The sequence below is a fragment of the Primulina tabacum genome, chromosome 12 (genome assembly GCF_025594145.1).
Source record: "Primulina tabacum isolate GXHZ01 chromosome 12, ASM2559414v2, whole genome shotgun sequence".
NCBI lineage: Eukaryota > Viridiplantae > Streptophyta > Magnoliopsida > Lamiales > Gesneriaceae > Primulina > Primulina tabacum.
In genome coordinates this window covers 37,443,570-37,461,715 of record NC_134561.1, presented here as the reverse complement: position 1 = coordinate 37,461,715, position 18,146 = coordinate 37,443,570, and the positions used below count along the sequence as shown (strand labels likewise).

Below are 18,146 nucleotides of genomic sequence, written 5' to 3'. Positions count from 1 at the left end.
GTTTTTGATCTTCAAGAAAAAATTATAATTTTTTAAAAAAATATATAATAAAGAAAATAAATCGGTCCAAACGAACTTTTGAAAAAATTATCAAAATTTTCAATTAATCAAACCAAATTTTAATTCTCATCTGAGTATTATTACTGTTATTATTATTAATCTATGTTATATGATTTATTATTATTAAAATCTCAAATCCGGCCCTTAGTCCCTGGCTATTATATAAAAAAAATTAAAATATTTATTTTATAGACGATTTTATAGATTTATATTCGTGGAACGAATTTTATTTATAATTATATCGAAAATAATATATTATAAAAAAAATATTTTTTTATGAACGGAATTCGGATAAATATACATGTATAACAGGTTTCAGGGGATTTTGTGAAAATAAAAAGACTTTACGAGGTTGGAGATGGCAGCAAGAACTTGCCCGCGAGATTGGCGATGGTGGCGAAATTAGTTGATTATGACAAGCGAAAGAAATGTTAGAAGAAGAGAGGTAGACGCGAATAATTGCCCATCATTCTTCTTTTTTTATTATTGTTCTAAAATTTTTTTGATTTTTTTTTTCCTTCATGTTCTTGATTTTCATAAATTGTTTTTTGCAGGTGCTGGAGAGAAAGAAAGCAATCGAAGGAGTAATCAGAGCTGCTTCTTCATTGAAGGATCACCTTTCTTGCTTCCCACAGTTCCGCCACTGCCATAAAAATGGTTATTTATTTGTGTGTGTTGAATTTTCTATCAGCTACTCAAAACTATTAATTGGGTTCAAAGGAATTCGACTTTGTAATTCGGTGGAATTTTTAAGGGTGTGCTTGTATTTGTTTCTTTCTTTTTTTTTCCTGAAAATATTATCTTTTATGAAAGTTTATTGGGTAAACGTGGTATCTGGTTGGATATTCTGGACTTCAAATATCCATGTGATGTTTATGACACATTGAATATATGAACTTTCCATGGCCCCTTGATATTCTAATTTTTAAAAAATTGAGCATTTTTTTGTGGAGCGACCGAGAGGTGAAAAAAAAATATTTAGCATGATAGATGTGCTATTTCTTGGGAAGAGAATAAAAATGAGGGTGTTATGCGTGATTTCGATTTTGGAAACGGAAAAAAGGGCTAGAAAATGAAGTCAAATGGTACTTGAAGTGTTTGGTATATGTACAATACCAGAAGTTCAAGAAAAGTTGGCTGGATTTGGCCTTTTTACCAGTTTGAGTAGTTTATCCTGTTCTTTAAGTGTGGTGCCTATGTAAACATTCACCGATCTTGTGCATGGTATTTTCTCTTGTTTTCTTCGATCCCTTGTCATTTACGATAGATATCTTTACATTTTGTATCTATGTTGCTTTATTAAGTTTAAATATCATTATTTCTAGGCTTGTATATACATTTGGAGTCCGGACGTGGCAATAAGCTCTCACTTCATGAGAAACGATATGTGCAAAACCTTCTTAAGGTGGCATAGCTGACATATATTGTGTACCCTTCTTCCATTTTTTCAAACATATCTAACATGATGCTGCGTTTTATCTCTTTGAGTTTTAATGAATGTATGTTTTTTTCCATCTTGTAGTTAAATATGGAGGCACCCTATGGACCTGAATGGCCAGCAGAAGAAAAGATTAAGCGGAGGGAAATGGTTTCAGAGGAAGCTCGATATATTTTTGTGCACGAGATCTCAAATAAAGATTCTATCGAAGTGTCTGAATTAATGGGAAAGAGTAGGACATGTAATTGCCGTGGCCCAATCATTGGCTTTGTGCATTACAGATTCATTATGGAGGAAGAAGTGCCTGTTGTCTATGTTTATGAATTACAGCTCGAGCCCCGTGTTCAAGGAAAGGGACTTGGGAAAATTTTAATGGAATTGGTAGAGCTTATTGCTTGTGAGGTTTGGTTTTCAAATTTCATTTCGCCGTATTTTATGAATATAATGTTGAGAATAAGGAAAACAAGGCATACATGTAAAAGTATGTGTTAGGATAGTAATTTATTGATTCAATCTTCTTTGTAGAATAAAATGGGAGCTGTGGTGCTTACTGTTCAAAGAGCCAATTCTCCAGCAATGGACTTCTACATCGAGAAACTTAGGTAGGTATTGTATAATCATTTGAACTGTCCATGACCTTTGTGTTCACATTGTTATACTGATCAAACTCGAGACTCAAGAGTTTTGGAGTTTGAGTATCTTGTATGGAAAAGAGAATCTTCTTTCACCAGTGTTATTGGCTTAACGTTGTTGATTATCAATTGTAATTCATTCTAGGTGGCTTTGTTTTGCCGCATCAACTAGTTCCAGAAACAGTTATTCACATATGTATCACTATGTGCAGTGCTTCTCCTGGTCCCTTACCTCCTAGTCCCCGCTGACTTTTTGAAGCCAGTATTTATGTTTTACTCGTGTATTTGGCCCCTACATAAAAAAAAAAAAATTTGCAGCCACAGAAGCTCAACAGTCCTGTTCTTCTTGATCACATGAAATTCACTATTGAAAATTCACCATATTTATTTCCAACTAATAGCTTTGAGGAATGATTCATTGAGATCTACATTTTATTTCATGAGAGTCAAGCTAGTAATTTTTTGTGAGGTCGAGTTTGTTCATTCTATCTTTATATGATTTTGGGAAATTCATGTTGCTACAAGTTCTCAACTAGTTCGAAAACTTATCCTCTGCAGATACTGTATCTCTGCAATTTCGCCATCAAAGGTTGATCCATTGGTTAGCATTTCATCTCAGCGACTCGAAATTTTTTAATCCATTTGAGACTATCATAGAATATTTGTTCGTTATTATTATTATCTCCTGCAGGGAGTACAAAAAAGCTATGAGATTCTTTGCAAAACATTTGATCATGAAGCTCGAGTAATATTGGAGGTACACGAAGCACGATTATGATACTCATCAACTCATTATAATCTTAAATTCACCTGGTTCATGGTGAAGCAAATTATACATGAAAATTAGTTGATTCACCAACTCTCAAACGATGTTTATTACATTATTATTTTCCAGGCAGCCCAAGATACTGCAGTCAATGCATGAGACTATTCGATGAATGATACAACCTAGTTACTTCTCTTCTCACACGTTTGGTCGAAATATATATTCCTACCATTTGTTTGCTCATTATGCATCAAAATATAGCGCTTGAGTTTATTGAACCGAATGTCGTTGGAGGATAGTTTCTTCCAGTCTCTCCATCGTCTTCTTGTTGTAATATTTATTCTGTCATCATTCTTTGTTTGAAAACTGCTTTCTATGTGGAAATGCAACTTAATTATACATATTTTTTTACTGATCTTTGTTTATGCATTTCTGCTAACTCTGAACTTTCTTCATGTATTTTTCATGGATATTTTTCACAACCTTTTCTTTCCTCTGTAAAACGACGTTGTTAATATGGAAGTAACTCATTCAATCTTATTATTGGAAAAAATCACTTGTATTCGACAAATACCCATCATTTGTCAGATCAAGGTTCCAAAAGGTGTGTAGTTTGAAGTTCTTAAGCGGATTTAATATGACACTAAACGCGAAAAACATTTTTACTTTTTACCGTAATTTTTATTATATTAAGTCAATTATTAATTGATAAAAGAACGCATAAGCATACAAAATTTAAGAATAAAATATAAATCTTAGAATTGTTTTTTACTATTAAGAGCAACAATTAAAGGATATTTCTGTGTATTAAGTTGTTTTTATTTTTAAAAAAAAAAATTATATTATCAAATATAAAAATGTTATAATTTATAAAAAAATCATAAAATTAACTCAAAATAAACATCTTAAAAGTTAACTAAAACTTTATTTTTAAAAAGAAATTCTTACAAAAAAAAGTCATTTGTACCATTAACTCAGAAGCCAGATTATCTCAACCAGCCCTCTTGCTTTAAATATGGTGTTTTTTGTATTAAAAAAAAGAGAAAAAAAAGTAGTAGAAACCTATTATTTTACATATCAGTGTCAAGTTTTTATTACATATTTGCCAAATTTAAAGATTGAGGTTGATTTTTCTCGAAATAAAAAATTAAAAATCATAGATTTCTCAGGACAAAATTGATCATGATATCATAAAATTACAATATTGGATAAATCAATAATCTAATAATATGATCCTAATGCCATAACCAAAAACTGAGAAATTTGAAAACAGCAAACATAACCCATACCACGAGAAATCACAACATTATTTAGAACGGATCGATAAATTTAATTAAAAAGACTTATTATAAAAAAAAATTGTATCAGGCCTCTGATTTAATGCGCAAAGAATTATTACATCAAGGCAAACATTTCATTGCCATCGAGTAGTCGAGGCTGAGTGGTTGAAGCAAGTGAATCATAACTAGTTGCTGCTGCACCAACGTCACAATCTACCATTCAACCATGCAGTTATGTCATCCATGATTTCTTCTTTTTCGGGCTCGAAAAGTAGATCATGCAAGAACCCTTGGTAGAGCTTGATCGTTTTGTCAGTTGATGTAGCCTCGTCATATAGCTTCTGGGAGGCTGTGGGATCTGTCACTGAATCTGCTGCGCCGTGAAGGACCAGAAACGGCACTGTTAATCGGCTCAAGTTCTGTTGCAAGTAGGTAGTTATGCACAGAATTTCGTAGCCAGTTCTTACTCTGATGGAACCAGTAAACACTAGTGGATCCGAATACTTAGTCACCAGTGCATCTGGATCCCTGGACACTGCTATACCCCTCTTGTTTGCTGCACTGAATTGATATCTTGGTAACAAGAACGAAAAAACTGGAGCCAGAACCTAAAATTGAGCCAAATAAGGTCATGAATTCGATCTTTTCAAATTAAACAATCTGAAAGAAAAAAGAGAGATTTGTACCGAAAATATAGCATGGGATGGCTGAACACCTACAGCAGGTGAAGTCAATACTACACCAGATACACGTTGTCTCACCTTTGGATCAAGTACTGCCTATTTAACACAAGAAAAATCATTAAGAGATGGGATGTAAGGTTGTGATAATATGAATGAATCTTTTTTTATATTACCTTCAAGATTATGGCTCCACCGGTTGAGTGACCAAAGCAGAAGCAAGGAAGTGCTGGATTTTCAGCTAAAACTTTGCTGAGGAACATTTTCTGCACAGAATAGAATATACGGGAGGCGATTTAAATATTTTGTGCTATTTAGTCATCATTAAAAAGGTGCTTGTTCTGTATCAGGTGCACCAATATGGGAGGACACTCACCATGTCGTTTACAGCATAATCGAGAGAATGCACATATGCATGCAGTCCATCACTCCCACCATGTCCTACAATAAGGCAAAAAGATTCGATGAGTAAACGATCTTTTGTGAAGTAAACATGTCATAGAAAGCAGAACCCTGACTAGCAACTAAAGGTTTCGATACGATGTCGTTTTATGTAGTTAAACTTAAACTAAATGCCAAAGAATATTAGCTTGTTGTCGTAATTACATTTATTCGCTCCCACAACATAGAAAGAGGTCCCTTTTGATGAAAAATTCACGTTCGTATAACTACTGCCTAATGGACATCAATACAAAAACTTTCCAAATATCTCAAGACAAGGAATCGAGCTCCTTTTTCCAAGTGCCTAGTTTTTTAGGATGTTAGAAAGATTACACATTTTGTTCAGATATGGCATCTGCTTCCTTTTAGCATTAAGTGGTTCTTTTACTCAATCAGATTTCCGGAAGCATGCCTCCTCCTCGACCATACATTATTTGCAAGGTACACATAATCATGCAATGACATGAATGATAAGCTTACTTATAAAGGAGGGCTTCGTATTACTTTTATGCACCAATGGCATCCAGATTGATATTTATTAATGCCCTGCAACATCCAAATACACATGCATAGTTGAATATTGAATCTCTGCATTCTAGACTGTAAAATAGCATACAGAATTGGTTGTCTCCTGATGATCATCGGATAGATGAACAAAGCAGAAGGTTTTGCTCTTTTACATGTTATTATAGAAAGCGTCTGTTGGTGTATACTGCTCCGTCTCAGAAATTTTGATCTCTCTTTATCCTTTCCAAGAGGGGAAAATCGTCACTTATGTTTTGGATTACTTAAACCACAAAACATGCTTAGTCGTGCCTCAACAAACTTGCAAGAAACTTTTCTCCAAAAGAAAATAACTGTCATATGTTCTTGTCACATGTTTAATAAGCGATACTCAAAATATGTCGAGATAAATACTATCATAACTTAAAAAATGGGTTGCCTGCTAAAATTTGGAGTTTGGACAGAACAAATATGTGGCAAAATTAGAAGTATAAGCTATCATTATTATTTTTCCTTCTTTAGTATCCACGAAACACCAAAATATATTATTTTGTAAGAGCACATCATCACTTGAATGACAAAGGTTCACTACTTATATCCTTATATTGCAGACTGTAACAACTATTCCTGAAAATGAAACATTAGAAAAATAGAGTGGTTTGTCACTCACCGATCCAATCCATCCCATGGACCTTGAAGCCATTTGCGTTCAGTTTCCTTGCAAAATCACTATATCTGCCACTGTTAGACAAACACACACGATAAAAGAGCTTTAGAAGAAAAAGAAAATGAAACAAAATAGCATCAGATGAAAAAAAGAGTACAATGCATAGTAGCATACCTGTGTTCGTTCAAGCCATGCAAAAGGACAACCAATCCCCTATGAACCAGAAACAAATAATTAGCATTAGAGTAATCTCAAGGCAGTCATACTTCAGAAAAATGATGTCAAACTAAAGCAGGTAAAACACAAAAGATCGAGCATAACATGAATTGATATCCTTGTTTCAGCTGAAATATGTAGAAACCCCTCAGTATGTAGGAGAGCCACTCAAAGGAGAGAGAGACTGCACAATATGAGCCGAGAGAAAAAACAAGAAAAACCTCCATGTTGCTTAAGTTTCCAGAATTAATAGCAAGATTTGTCTCATCATGAAGACCCGAAAGGCATCTCACATGCCTTTTCTTTTGTTTGGTTTAGGGCCTAGTATTTGATAAATTAAGTGTGATCTAAAGCATCCTTAAAAAAAATTCATCTTGTCTTTCAGTCAAAGTATTGAATAGAGAAGCCGATCTATGCACAATCAAAATCAAAATAATCGTGCAATAGCCTTCATTTCTTGTAATCTGGTGATTGATCTATAACTGAACCATAAAAGTATGTAACCAAGAAATTCTATGACAGAGATGTATGACATTATCAATTACTGTGTTTGGATCAGTTATTTTGTTTTGATGAGTTGAATTAAAAGAAAATAATTAAGTTCCTTGTATAAATATTAACCGGCTCAATATTTTTATCCAGTCTGGGACCATAGTCTCCCATCTCATGATGTGCTTGAAATTTAACGATGTAAAACACAGCAAGACGACAGAAACTATCGAGAGGATGATGAAGTAGCAGGTTTGGCCAGACCTAAGACTTGTTATCAATCAATAAAATGTAACACAACTTCTTAAGGTAGCAAAGGTTCCATCAAGAAGACATTAGACCAAACTATATCATACTTATATTTATGATGAAAGTTAAACTATTCATTAGTTCTAGGTTCTTAATTCATTTTTCTACATACACACATTGTGACTCAAATGCCTTGAAACTTAGACACCGACCCCATCACTCATGGATTTTTCCATGCCGCACTGGTGCAGCCAGAGGCCCATAACCATAACCATAACATAGGATAGGACCAGCCTCCCTCCAAAACACGAGTGCCGACGCCCATATTTGTGGACTTTGAGAGCTACGGCCTTTTGACATGTAAATGGTGGAGCATCTCTCCCATACACTTTTCAAAAATCTAAAATAACAGAACTAATTTCTTATCTTCCTGCCAACCCTACCACAGAACCCAAGAAGAAAGTGTCACCATCACAAAAAGCCATTCTTGGAAAGCGGTCCAAATCATGAGGCGGGAACAAATTATTTATTCTTCTCCCTACTTATGCTGGAATATTCCTGTTATATTTTGATGCACGGGTCTTGAATATCTAGATATGTTCGAATGGAGCTAACCAAGAACATCAACTTTATGCATGTGGACAAAACATATATGCTCCAGTGAAGGAATTGTCTCTGTCACATTCAAAATCTTATCTTTTACAGCCGGTGGAAACAAGAGGAACAACAGAAGAATATTAGGGGCAAAACTTGATGGGATTAAAATCAGTAGTCGTCTGTGATTTCTGCTTCTTGATTTCTTTTTTTAAAACAAACTTCGAATTCATTGAACTTTAATGGAAAAAAACCCAAATAATGTCAATCATCAGAGGAAGAAATATACACGCCATTCACAGAAATAATTATGCGTAGATTTGAATGACTTTATGAACCAAAGTAGAATTATAGCCAAGAAAATATGGAACTATGATTATAATATACCTGACTTTAACATTAGCAGGTGTCCAAGATTGTGTGAAAATGGTGTCACCTCTGGATGAAACCAACAGTGAAAAATCCCTCACACTCTCCTTAACATCCCCATCAGTACCATTATCCTCCACCACCCTCCGAATGGCCAAAGCCCGCCGAGCCGCCGCCACCTTGTCAACCGCCGCCGCGGCGCTTTTCCTTGGCACCATCGCCGCGGGCACCCTCACCACCTTCCCCTGAGGCTTCTCCTCCTTCCCTCCGCCGCCGCTGCCACCTTTCTCCGCAGACCGCCTCCCCCGAAACGGCAGCAGAAAAATCAACAAAAAAGCGTTGATCAGCAGCCACAGGCTTTTCAACAAGCGTAAGGATAGCAAAGCATTTATCCTTCCGCTCGCTCCCGACGTCAGCATGACGGTGCTCGCCGGATCGCTTGCGTTCTTCACCATTGCTGACGACTTAAAACACCGATGAAAGATTCAACCTTGACGAAATTAAATCTGAGATAGATAGACCCTAAAGGCAGCTTTTTGTACAATTTCGATCTGGGTTTTAAGATTATATTAATTCTTGCTTGCAAATGACGTCGATTCACGCAAAAAGAATTTGGGTCTGGAAATGCAAAGCAAATCATGAACCAAGAAATGAGAAAAAAAAACAAGCTGAAGACTGGTAAAGATTTCTCTCTTCTTTCCCCGTCTTAGACTAAAAATCGAAAAATCAAGCGACGTGCAAATCAAGAAAAAGTCAAGCATCGAAATCCGCCATTTCTGGAGCACCAATAGATAACACGATTTTACTCATTCAGGCAACCGAAATTAGTCAAATAAGTAAAAAATCATTCCCAAGAATTCTCCCGTTCCAATGGATAGAATCAGAAAATAAATGTGAATTTTCCTTCTTTTTTTTTTCTCCTTGTTAAGAGGAAAATTTGAACTGAAATTGATTTCTAATTTCTAAGAGAGACGGCTTCGGAGGAGTATAAATAGAGGTGCAGAAGGCACGCTGGCTCGAAGCTGGAGGCGATGGAATGCCACGTGTCGAGCTGTACTAGCTCTTCAATTTCTGATTTGCGGCGGTCCGAAATTGATTGTTTTCTTGGACAGACACGTGGCCATTGGTGACAGGTTTCAACTGGGACGTGTTTGGAAGTTGCTGGAATATTGGATAAGCATAAAACTTGCCCGACTGCCTTTGATATTTACTAAATTTGTAGTATGTAAAACAATTGATTCCAAGTTGCATTAAAAAGATTTTGGTATTAATTTATTAATCTTTTGAGTTAAAATCGAAGTAATTGTTTGCCAACTGTAATATATGTCGGGTTAAACGTGAATGAGTTACAATATAACTGAGATGAGTAACCTCCTGTAAAAGTGTTGACAGTACGACATATCATCAAATTGACTATGTGAACCATAAAACAGATATATCAGATTTTAATTTGTAAGACACATATATATAAAGTGTTATGAAGGGAAGAACTTGCATCAGTATCTCAATTCAAACACGGGTTTGATTCATACTCCATGTTCTGAGAATAGTCCAACTCATTGACAACTAAGCAGGTACAAACCCTCGTATCTTAAAACCGTCGCTATATATAGCGACAGATAATATACCGTTGCTAAACTTAGCGACGGTTTTAAACAAAACTGTTGCTATTTTTAAATTAGCGATTTGACCCTAAAAACACTCAAAGACAACAGTTTTATAGAACCGTTGTCATTGACCATAAAAATCGTTGTTTTTGGCAACGTACCTACGACAACGGTTTTAGTGAAAACCGTTGTTAAAAAGCATACGACAACGGTTTTTACTAAAATCGTTGTCATAAGTGCGTTGTTGATTTGTATTTTTGTTGCTGTGAAAGAATGGTGTTGACATTAATAGCATGTATTTGACTCTTTTCCACTAGCATTTACTGCGAAGCTCTAAATATTCTAGCACAATGATGAAAGCAGACATATATCGTATTTCTCTGCTGCACGTTCTTGATTGTTTGTCTTTGTATAAGCGAAGAAGAGGAGCTTTCAATCAATCTGAAGGTGCTCGTCAGGTTAAAAAATAAATTCTATTTTACTATATAAAATAAACTCTATATATATATATATCTATACAGACATGTAGAATAGAAATGGTAACTTGGAAAGCCAAAAGAAACAGCAAGCTCACTTTCCTGTGTTTACATATGACAGATGGGAAATATTGGAGCCAAGCTAGGGACAGATTTTATAGTCTCAACAGGTGATAATTTTTACAAAGATGGACTGACAGGGCTTCATGATCCTGCTTTCAAGCAGATATTTACTTATATTTACACCGAAAGAAGCCTTCGAAAACCTTGGTATGCAAGTAAGTCGTGAGATTATATTGTGACCACCCTTTTCATGGCATGTTAAAAATTTCATAATCTTGATTTTAATTCCATTGTTTTCTCATCTTATTTGGTGATTTAGTACTAGGCATCCATGATTATCATGGAAATGTTCCGGCAGAACTAAATCCGTTGCTTAAAAAACGCGACTGGAGATGGCACTGCCACAGATCTTTCATAGTTCAAGCAGGTATAGAGTCAGGTGAAACTACTCAATACTCAATATAAATTCTTTGAACTTGAAAATACTCAAATCACTCAAGAATGGAATTTCTTTTTTCTTTGAATTTGAAATTATATTTGAGATTCATGCGGTTATGCTTTCTCCTTCAGTTTGAAACATGCTTAAATCGAAGTAAATGTTAAGTTCGAGTTGTTTAATATAAAATTTGTACCTCTGATTTGGCCCCGGACCTCCTGTCTCTCAATAATTCTTCCTGGTGTAGGGATTTTTGTGGAAGTCTCTCAATAATTATTTCTAGGTACCCTTCAAATTCAAAGATAGTATTTCTAAAGCTTATTTTAAGTGCTTCCCATCTCAACTTTTAACCACATTAAAAGTTGAGAAAAACACTCAAAATAAATTCTTGCAAACGCTACTTAAATATCACATCAAGTTCAAATCCATGGTTCCCTCACTATTTTTTAATATTTATGTTTTCTTGATTGACCTGTTTCCCCAATAATATTAATCACTACAACAATCATTGGATTCAGGATTTCTGCAAATTTTCTTTGTTGACACAACTCTTTATGTCAACAAGTACTTTGTAAACCGCCCAGTCAACATGTTCTATTGGAAAGGCGTACTGCCAAGGGACAAATACCTTTATAACCTTTCAAAGATTACTTTTTGTTATTTTTCTAAATAAAAAAAATTGAAAGCTGGTTTACAGGAAGCCAAATTCCCAAGATAAGATCTAAATTTTGTATTCTTACTCCGTAGGATTTAAACACAGCCCTGAAAACATCGAAGGCTCCGTGGAAAATTGTCGTTGGACACCACCCTATAAGAAGCATCGGCCATCGAGGTGACACGGAAGAACTTATGCACCAACTCTTGCCTGTTCTACAGGTGAAACCTAATAGGTGAATGGTGATTGATTATATGTTGGTGATGAACCCACCTTGGATTTTTTCCCAATGTAATATTACACTTGGTGTGTGCAGGAAAATAACTTCACATGTCTTCTTTATTTTTCAGGGAAACAAGATTCCTATTTATATAAATGGCCAAATGGGCATGATCACTGTCTACAGCACATAAACAACACTGGAGTGTATGTATTCATCCACAAAAACAATTGATGAAACTATATCACAGTTTTCCCTGCCCAAGAAAACAGGAGAACACTGCTTAATTTGCAACAAAATGGTACATGCTATCAATATAGCTTTCAATATCCCAAAGAAAGGAACCAAAAGTCACAGCCTCAAGGACCAGTCTTCTCAGGCCACCAAGACTAATCTCGATTAATTCATCTTGAGAATAATCAATGGATTCTTGAGGCGAGATGACTATCTCAGGCCTACCAAATAAAGCTTTAGTATGCCTCTCAATGATACTAACAGCTTCTTTAGATCTGATGGTTGCATACCTCTGAAGTGTCTCACCATCATATGACATGACATAAGTTCGCAATCTAGATGGCTTTATCCCGCTGAAGCCACTAGCACCAGCACCACCGTCCCATGATGAAACTCCTGAGTGGGTTTGACTATTTCCAAAAGACTCATCTCTGCTTGTGCCACCAGGTTTCATCTCCTCTGTTATAACTTCTTGTCTATTAATATCTTCATCATCAATACCCTGTGGAAGAATTCTCATCGTCTTCTCCAACTGAAACCTCTTATCAATACGTTTAAGGAAATATCCATACATAACTGACGCTGCGTATAACTGACCAATCCTTAGTTTGCTTTGTTGAACTATTGAGTCAGAATCACCAAGTCGATTGCCAAGGACGAGAACCAGATGGTTCTGTATCATCTCACAAGCTTCAGCAGAGTGAAGATGTTCCAGCTTCTCTTCTTGACTGGGACAGGTATCAACTTGACCAGTATGGTTAGGAGACAATTGGGTAATTGAGGGTATCAAAGGTACATTCGCATCCACGAATTTCTGCACCACCAATGCATACAATATCTCTTCCACAGCCTTTTTCCTTTCATTGGATTTCACCTCTGCAATTCTCCTAAACACATTAAAAGAGTCCCATCAAACTATTAATACTAACTCATTGAAATGCAATTTCCAATTACACAAAACAACAAGTTAAACCATGATTCAACGCACTTCAAAAACTCATGGAAGGTTAGAAATCAAAAAGTCTCAAACTTTACAGAGTTTAAAGGTTTGCTAGCTAGTAAAAATACATCTATTGCTAACCTGTACAAAACTAATTCAGTCGCAGATGTAGATGGCTCTTCCTTGTCTCTCTCAGATTCACGATCAAACTGAAACTGTTTGAGCTGATGCTCCGCTGCTGCAACTACAAGATGCGGGTGGTTTCTTAAAATCTGACAGAGAAACTGACCGACTGGAGACTCCATCTGAAGTGGAGCAACAGGACCATGTGAACTGTCTGAATTAGAAGGTTGCATAGACGCTCTAATTGCATTAACCTTTTTGTTCATAAAACCCAATTTTCTGTTGCCACACTTCATACGAGAAATCCAATGTCTTTGCTGCGACACGCCAACCCAATATGAATGAGCAAAATTTAAAAAAATGACGACAGATTCAAGCCAAAACTTGAACAAATCCAAAGTCTACTAGTTCATCAAATGAGTCAAGGAGTCAAGGAGACCGTTAATCATCTCACTTAAACAGCTCATCAATTCACAAAACTTCAAAAATGGGCTCTCAAAAGATTGAATATTTCTGAATCCACACAGTAAATCACGGTTGCCTATGATTCAAATATCTCAAAATAAATAATCAAATTCAAAAAAATAAAAATAATACGTGATCAAACAATTTTTTTAAAAAATAAATTCAAGCATGAAGACAAAAAGATCATTACCTGAATCCAAGAGCCGGCGAGCATGGGTTTGGACTCAACCCGATTCGACAGTGATCGAGCAACCGAATCACACAGCTTGAAAGAAACATTGCTGCAAGAACACTGAAGAGCCGCCACTGCTTCCATCTTCAACCACCAACCCCGCCAGAAAGATCGATCAACAACCCTCAACAGCAACAAAGAAACGAACACAAAAAAGGGAATTGAACAGCAAAACACAACGCGAACAAGAAAGCTCGGATCAGATTAAAGTATGAAATATATTTTGATCAGCTGGTTCTGTCGACTATAACAAAATCAATGCACGCACGCAAGATTTCGTTAAAGGTGGAAAGTTGAAACGAATTTGGCTTCTCCATCTGTGTGTCGGTTTTATGATGTCACGTGTCTCGATAAATGTTTTGTTTTTGTTTTTTTTATAAAATGATAATTAAATTAATTGAATAATATAATAAAATCTTCCTAAAAATATTAATAATAATGTTTTAATATTTGTGACTAGGCAAAAATTTATGTGAGACGGTCTCACGGGTCGTATTTTGTGAGACGAATATCTTATTTGGGTCATCCATAAAAAAATATTACTTTTTATGCTAAGAGTATTACTTTTTATTGTGAATATCGGTAGAGTTGACCCGTCTCACAAATAAATATTCGTGAGACCGTCTCACAAAAAACTACTCTTGTGACTATATTGACATTTATTTGCATATTCAATTTTCCCAATTAATCCATACATAGAGAACACAAAATAAGAGTTCGAAGGTCACTCGTCCCCTTATCCTCGACGACCTCGAAAATGATTTTGTCATAAACAATGCATAGACTCTCTTTAAAACAATCTATCCTCAACGACCTCGAAAATGATTTTGTCATAAACAATGCATAGACTCTCTTTAAAAAAAATCTACTCGACTGCATATGTATCCCGTGTCACGATAGTACTCAGATGAAAAATAATTAAAATTTTAAATTTTGAATATTGAGATTAACAAAATCAATTCTGCCATATTCATTTTTATTGGGCTTTTTCCAACAACCCAATTTGGTTTCGATGGGTATCATAGTTATTGTGGGCTCGATCGATAGGCCCAGTCAATTCTGCCTGCTCGCCTTCCCTCGTCTTCTTTCTCCCTTCGTACTCGAATCTCCACAGGAATTTCACTCCCATTTCTCTCCGAAAGAATTCCTAATCTTACTGAAAATTAATCGAAAAATCCTGTTATTGGGGGAGATGAAGCTACGGTACGCAATGGAATGTTCGTGAAATCAGAATCGAAGCATGGAGGCACAAGCACTGCTGAAGAGGGATGGTTTCGACGTGGCGTCGTACGGCACCGGGCAGCTCGTTAAGCTCCCTGGACCTTCTCTCAGAGAACCAAATGTGTACGATTTCGGAACCCCCTATGAGCACATGCTCGATGATCTTCGTCGAAAAGACCCCGACTTGTAAGACTTCCACTAATCACTTGCTGATTTCCTTCGATTGTTTTTAGTTGGTGCCTTTTTTGTTTTTGTTTATTGTAAGTTTTTTGAGTGGATTGCTGTTTGTATTAGCTTTGGAACGAAAGTTATTTGAGTGATGACAAAACAAGGATGCAGATGTTGCCATTCTGGTTGGGTTTGTACAGTTGAATCTTCACCTTAGTTTTGAATTTATCACCAGTTTCTTCATGGAATTGCATAGATGGGCAGCAGGTATCGAAGAAACGGAATACTGCCTATGCTCAAGAGGAACGTAGGAGTGAAAACTGCCCCTCAGTGTTGGCAAGAAAATGCATCTGATGGTGTCTTTGATGTCGTACTTACATTTGAAGAAAAAGTTTTCGATATGATTGTTGAAGGTTTGCTTGTCTACTATCTTCTTTTGCTGAAATTCAGTGATAAATTGCATATGGGTGTAATTTTTGGATTCGGTTAGTTGGAAACCTATGATGTATTTGTTACTGCTGAATTCTATACTTGCGTTGTTGCTTCAATATCCAAGTCATGAGAAAAAATTGTGGCCTAGATTTTCTTTGGTTTTGTTGCAAAGTGGTTTTGCGATTCCTTTTTGTGTAACAAAGGCCACTTTGGATGTAAAATCAATCAGATTCAAAACTTACTTCATGCAGCGTGTCTTTTTTAATTGTTTTTGTAAGAGCTGATGCAGGTTTGTGTTTGGATACGAAAATAATACTATAATAGTGAGAATGGGTTTTTTCTTTGTTTTTTAATCGAGAAGTTGAAACTCTGAAAGCTACATTTTGTGACTTCAGGATTGGCTCTTTTTAATCATGATTTTAGATTTGGCTTCTCTTTCCAAATATACTCGAAGTTTTGTGTCGATTTACCAACCATTTGCAGCAAAAAAGCACACCACCAAACATTACATATTATTCTGTTTTAGTGATAGAACTTAGAAGTGACAGTATCGGTGAGATGAGATGGGATGGGATGGGATTGAAATATCAAGGTTGAAGTGGATCAAAACATGATAAAAAGCGTTTTAGCTCATATAATGTCATTGCGTTTAAGTATGTAGCATGGGTGAAATGTTTATGACACTGAACAAAACTCCTCAACTAGCATTGCGAATTCTGGGCTATAGGCAATGTTCTTGTTCAACCACAGTCAGTGAATTAGCTCTCAGCTGATGTTAAGTAGCTTGCTAGTTAATATAATAGAAGCCATGCTTTACGTGGTGACACGGGTTCATATCATCTTATAAACTATATGCATATATATATACACACACACACACACACACGTACGTACAGCACTTGCATAAACTGGCTGTCCTTGAAAAACACTGCAGATATGCATAACAGAAATCATGTGCTTATGAAGCTTGTTTTAGTAATCAATCTAGAAGTAAAAGATAACCACGAGGAGGCAGCTACAGGTGGTCGCCTTGCTTTACAATTATGCCAATAGGTATGCATACTTTTCTTGTCTACTCAATAAAATCGTCGGTATACCAAACATTCGACTGCTTATCAGTGACACAACCGTATGTATGCAGTTTGTAATTATACAACACTATTGTGAAATTATTTGACAATCTATTTCACTTGTCAATAATTTCGATTCTTTGAATAAAGGAATGTTATGTTTGGCTTTTTTTTTTTGGGTTTTAGCTGGTGGGAGGAAGTGCTCAAATATGTCCAAGTTCCATTTTTTTTCCCTGAAAAAAGTTGATATTCATGTTGATGGAATTTAGTGAATGTGTGTGGGTGTTCTTTTTAAGGAATGGGGACAGACTTGGCATGTGAATCTAATTGGACAAACATTGCTGATATGTAAGAGAAAATATTTTCCAAATATTGATCCATTGCGTATTTGCGTTGGTATTACTTGTTAGAGTCGATACTAAATAACAAATCATCAAAGGAAAAATTAATAATTATTTTTTTATTAAATTTATAATAATCCATCATTTTGTTAACTTATTTATGTTCTCTTGATATATATATTTTGATGCAAAATTTTTCTCTGGCTCTAATTTGGGCTGTAAAATGTAAAAATGTTTAAATTCTCACATTTAAATTTTATCCACGAGTTTACATGCACATTTGTTGTACTCGAGTGTTAGTGTAATAATATTGAACAAAAACTCGAAAAATAGCTGTAATAATGATTAAATATCATCTTTGAAGAAGCTCATCTTTAAAATATAAAAAAAAAAATTATAAAAAATATTTTTTGACAATAGGAATGAAGCTTTTTTAGAGGAAACTTTAATGTCATTTATATAGAATGCATGTAAGAGCTTATAATTTTTTTAATAGAAGAAGAGGAATAGCATCTGAAAATCTACGCTTCTCATATTTTATCATACATAAATGAACTAACATATGCGTGACTTGATTTCCCTCAAGGGTTCTATTCTATCTCAATTCATATTGAGTAAGTCTCTTGTGAGTCGATTTTACGAATCTTTATGTGTGAGACGGGTCAATCATGTCAATCTTTACAATAAAAAATAATACTCTTAGAATAAAAAGTAATATTTTTTCATGGATGACCCAAATAGGAGATCTGTCTAACAAAAATACGACTCGTGAGACCGTCTCACACAATTTTTTGTCATTCATCTTACATAAAAAAAAATTTAGAAAAAATACCTAATTTTGCCCTCTAAATTCAAAATATTTTTTCTGATAAAATAAATTAACGTGGCAAACATAAATTTTTAGTATAAAAATATAGTATCTTAAAATGTCACCGCCCACATATTTGTGACATTTCAAATATTTGCAAAGTTATTTTTTAAAAAATAAATAATGAGGATTTTAAGTCCAACTATGTACTAAATTAAACCAAACAAAGCCATTCAAATTCTAATTTTGTTTTTTTTAAAAAAAAAATTG

The 18,146-nt window shown here is 35.2% G+C and overlaps 4 protein-coding genes and 1 pseudogene across 17 annotated transcripts; 3 read left to right on the top strand and 2 right to left on the bottom strand.

Annotated features, from left to right (window-relative positions):
* Positions 1-360: 360 nt before the first annotated feature.
* On the top strand, positions 361-3,313 carry LOC142521213 (uncharacterized). 2 transcript variants are annotated; one of them, XM_075624438.1, is made up of 8 exons: positions 361-505; positions 615-717; positions 1,386-1,465; positions 1,583-1,900; positions 2,024-2,100; positions 2,689-2,719; positions 2,822-2,887; positions 3,026-3,313. In XM_075624438.1, exons 1-8 carry the CDS (start codon positions 473-475, stop codon positions 3,053-3,055), a joined length of 738 nt encoding a protein of 245 aa, XP_075480553.1. In that variant the 5' UTR covers positions 361-472; the 3' UTR covers positions 3,056-3,313. The 2 variants fall into 2 exon arrangements, with proteins under 2 accessions (XP_075480553.1, XP_075480552.1); XM_075624437.1 differs by having other exon boundaries at positions 2,689-2,731.
* Positions 3,314-4,182: 869 nt separating this feature from the next.
* Positions 4,183-9,450, bottom strand: LOC142521351 (uncharacterized). Its single transcript, XM_075624561.1, has 7 exons — positions 8,404-9,450; positions 6,643-6,681; positions 6,472-6,542; positions 5,233-5,297; positions 5,033-5,122; positions 4,863-4,955; positions 4,183-4,784 (listed from the first exon to the last, which is right to left on the bottom strand). The coding sequence occupies exons 1-7, from the start codon at positions 8,838-8,840 to the stop codon at positions 4,383-4,385; spliced, it is 1,197 nt and encodes a 398-aa protein (XP_075480676.1). The 5' UTR covers positions 8,841-9,450; the 3' UTR covers positions 4,183-4,382.
* An 892-nt stretch (positions 9,451-10,342) lies between these two features.
* Positions 10,343-12,076, top strand: LOC142520420 (purple acid phosphatase 3-like; annotated as a pseudogene).
* LOC142521105 (UV-B-induced protein At3g17800, chloroplastic-like) lies at positions 11,958-14,165 on the bottom strand. The gene is made up of 3 exons (XM_075624299.1): positions 13,795-14,165; positions 13,158-13,456; positions 11,958-12,963 (listed from the first exon to the last, which is right to left on the bottom strand). The coding sequence occupies exons 1-3, from the start codon at positions 13,918-13,920 to the stop codon at positions 12,126-12,128; spliced, it is 1,263 nt and encodes a 420-aa protein (XP_075480414.1). The 5' UTR covers positions 13,921-14,165; the 3' UTR covers positions 11,958-12,125.
* Positions 14,166-14,898: 733 nt separating this feature from the next.
* Positions 14,899-17,037, top strand: LOC142521390 (uncharacterized). 13 transcript variants are annotated; one of them, XR_012814157.1, is made up of 3 exons: positions 14,899-15,243; positions 15,352-15,410; positions 15,493-15,773. XR_012814157.1 is itself a non-coding variant. In XM_075624594.1 (3 exons), the coding sequence occupies exons 1-3, from the start codon at positions 15,077-15,079 to the stop codon at positions 16,708-16,710; spliced, it is 435 nt and encodes a 144-aa protein (XP_075480709.1). In that variant the 5' UTR covers positions 14,899-15,076; the 3' UTR covers positions 16,711-17,037. The 13 variants fall into 13 exon arrangements, 1 of the variants encoding a protein (XP_075480709.1); XR_012814155.1 differs by having other exon boundaries at positions 15,490-15,773; XR_012814150.1 differs by having other exon boundaries at positions 15,482-15,773.
* Positions 17,038-18,146: the final 1,109 nt, after the last annotated feature.

Bases quoted from the DNA above. Each gene is read 5' to 3' on its own strand.
- LOC142521213 (XM_075624437.1), top strand. From the start codon at position 473: ATGACAAGCGAAAGAAATGTTAGAAGAAGAGAG. The intron at 718-1,385 runs GTTATTTATTTG...CATTATTTCTAG, and splicing joins CCGCCACTGCCATAAAAATG to GCTTGTATATACATTTGGAG. The intron at 2,101-2,688 runs GTAGGTATTGTA...TATCCTCTGCAG, and splicing joins TTCTACATCGAGAAACTTAG to ATACTGTATCTCTGCAATTT.
- LOC142521351 (XM_075624561.1), bottom strand. From the start codon at position 8,840: ATGGTGAAGAACGCAAGCGATCCGGCGAGCACCGTCATGCTGACGTCG. The intron at 6,682-8,403 runs GTATATTATAAT...TCTGGTTCATAG, and splicing joins CCTGCTAATGTTAAAGTCAG to GGGATTGGTTGTCCTTTTGC. The intron at 5,123-5,232 runs GTGAGTGTCCTC...TATTCTGTGCAG, and splicing joins ATTATGCTGTAAACGACATG to AAAATGTTCCTCAGCAAAGT.
- LOC142521105 (XM_075624299.1), bottom strand. From the start codon at position 13,920: ATGGAAGCAGTGGCGGCTCTTCAGTGTTCTTGCAGCAATGTTTCTTTC. The intron at 13,457-13,794 runs GTAATGATCTTT...GGCGTGTCGCAG, and splicing joins TCGCCGGCTCTTGGATTCAG to CAAAGACATTGGATTTCTCG. The intron at 12,964-13,157 runs GTTAGCAATAGA...TAATGTGTTTAG, and splicing joins ACTGAATTAGTTTTGTACAG to GAGAATTGCAGAGGTGAAAT.
- LOC142521390 (XM_075624594.1), top strand. From the start codon at position 15,077: ATGGAGGCACAAGCACTGCTGAAGAGGGATGGTTTCGACGTGGCGTCG. The intron at 15,244-15,489 runs GTAAGACTTCCA...ATAGATGGGCAG, and splicing joins CGTCGAAAAGACCCCGACTT to CAGGTATCGAAGAAACGGAA. The intron at 15,639-16,591 runs GTTTGCTTGTCT...AAAACACTGCAG, and splicing joins TTTCGATATGATTGTTGAAG to ATATGCATAACAGAAATCAT.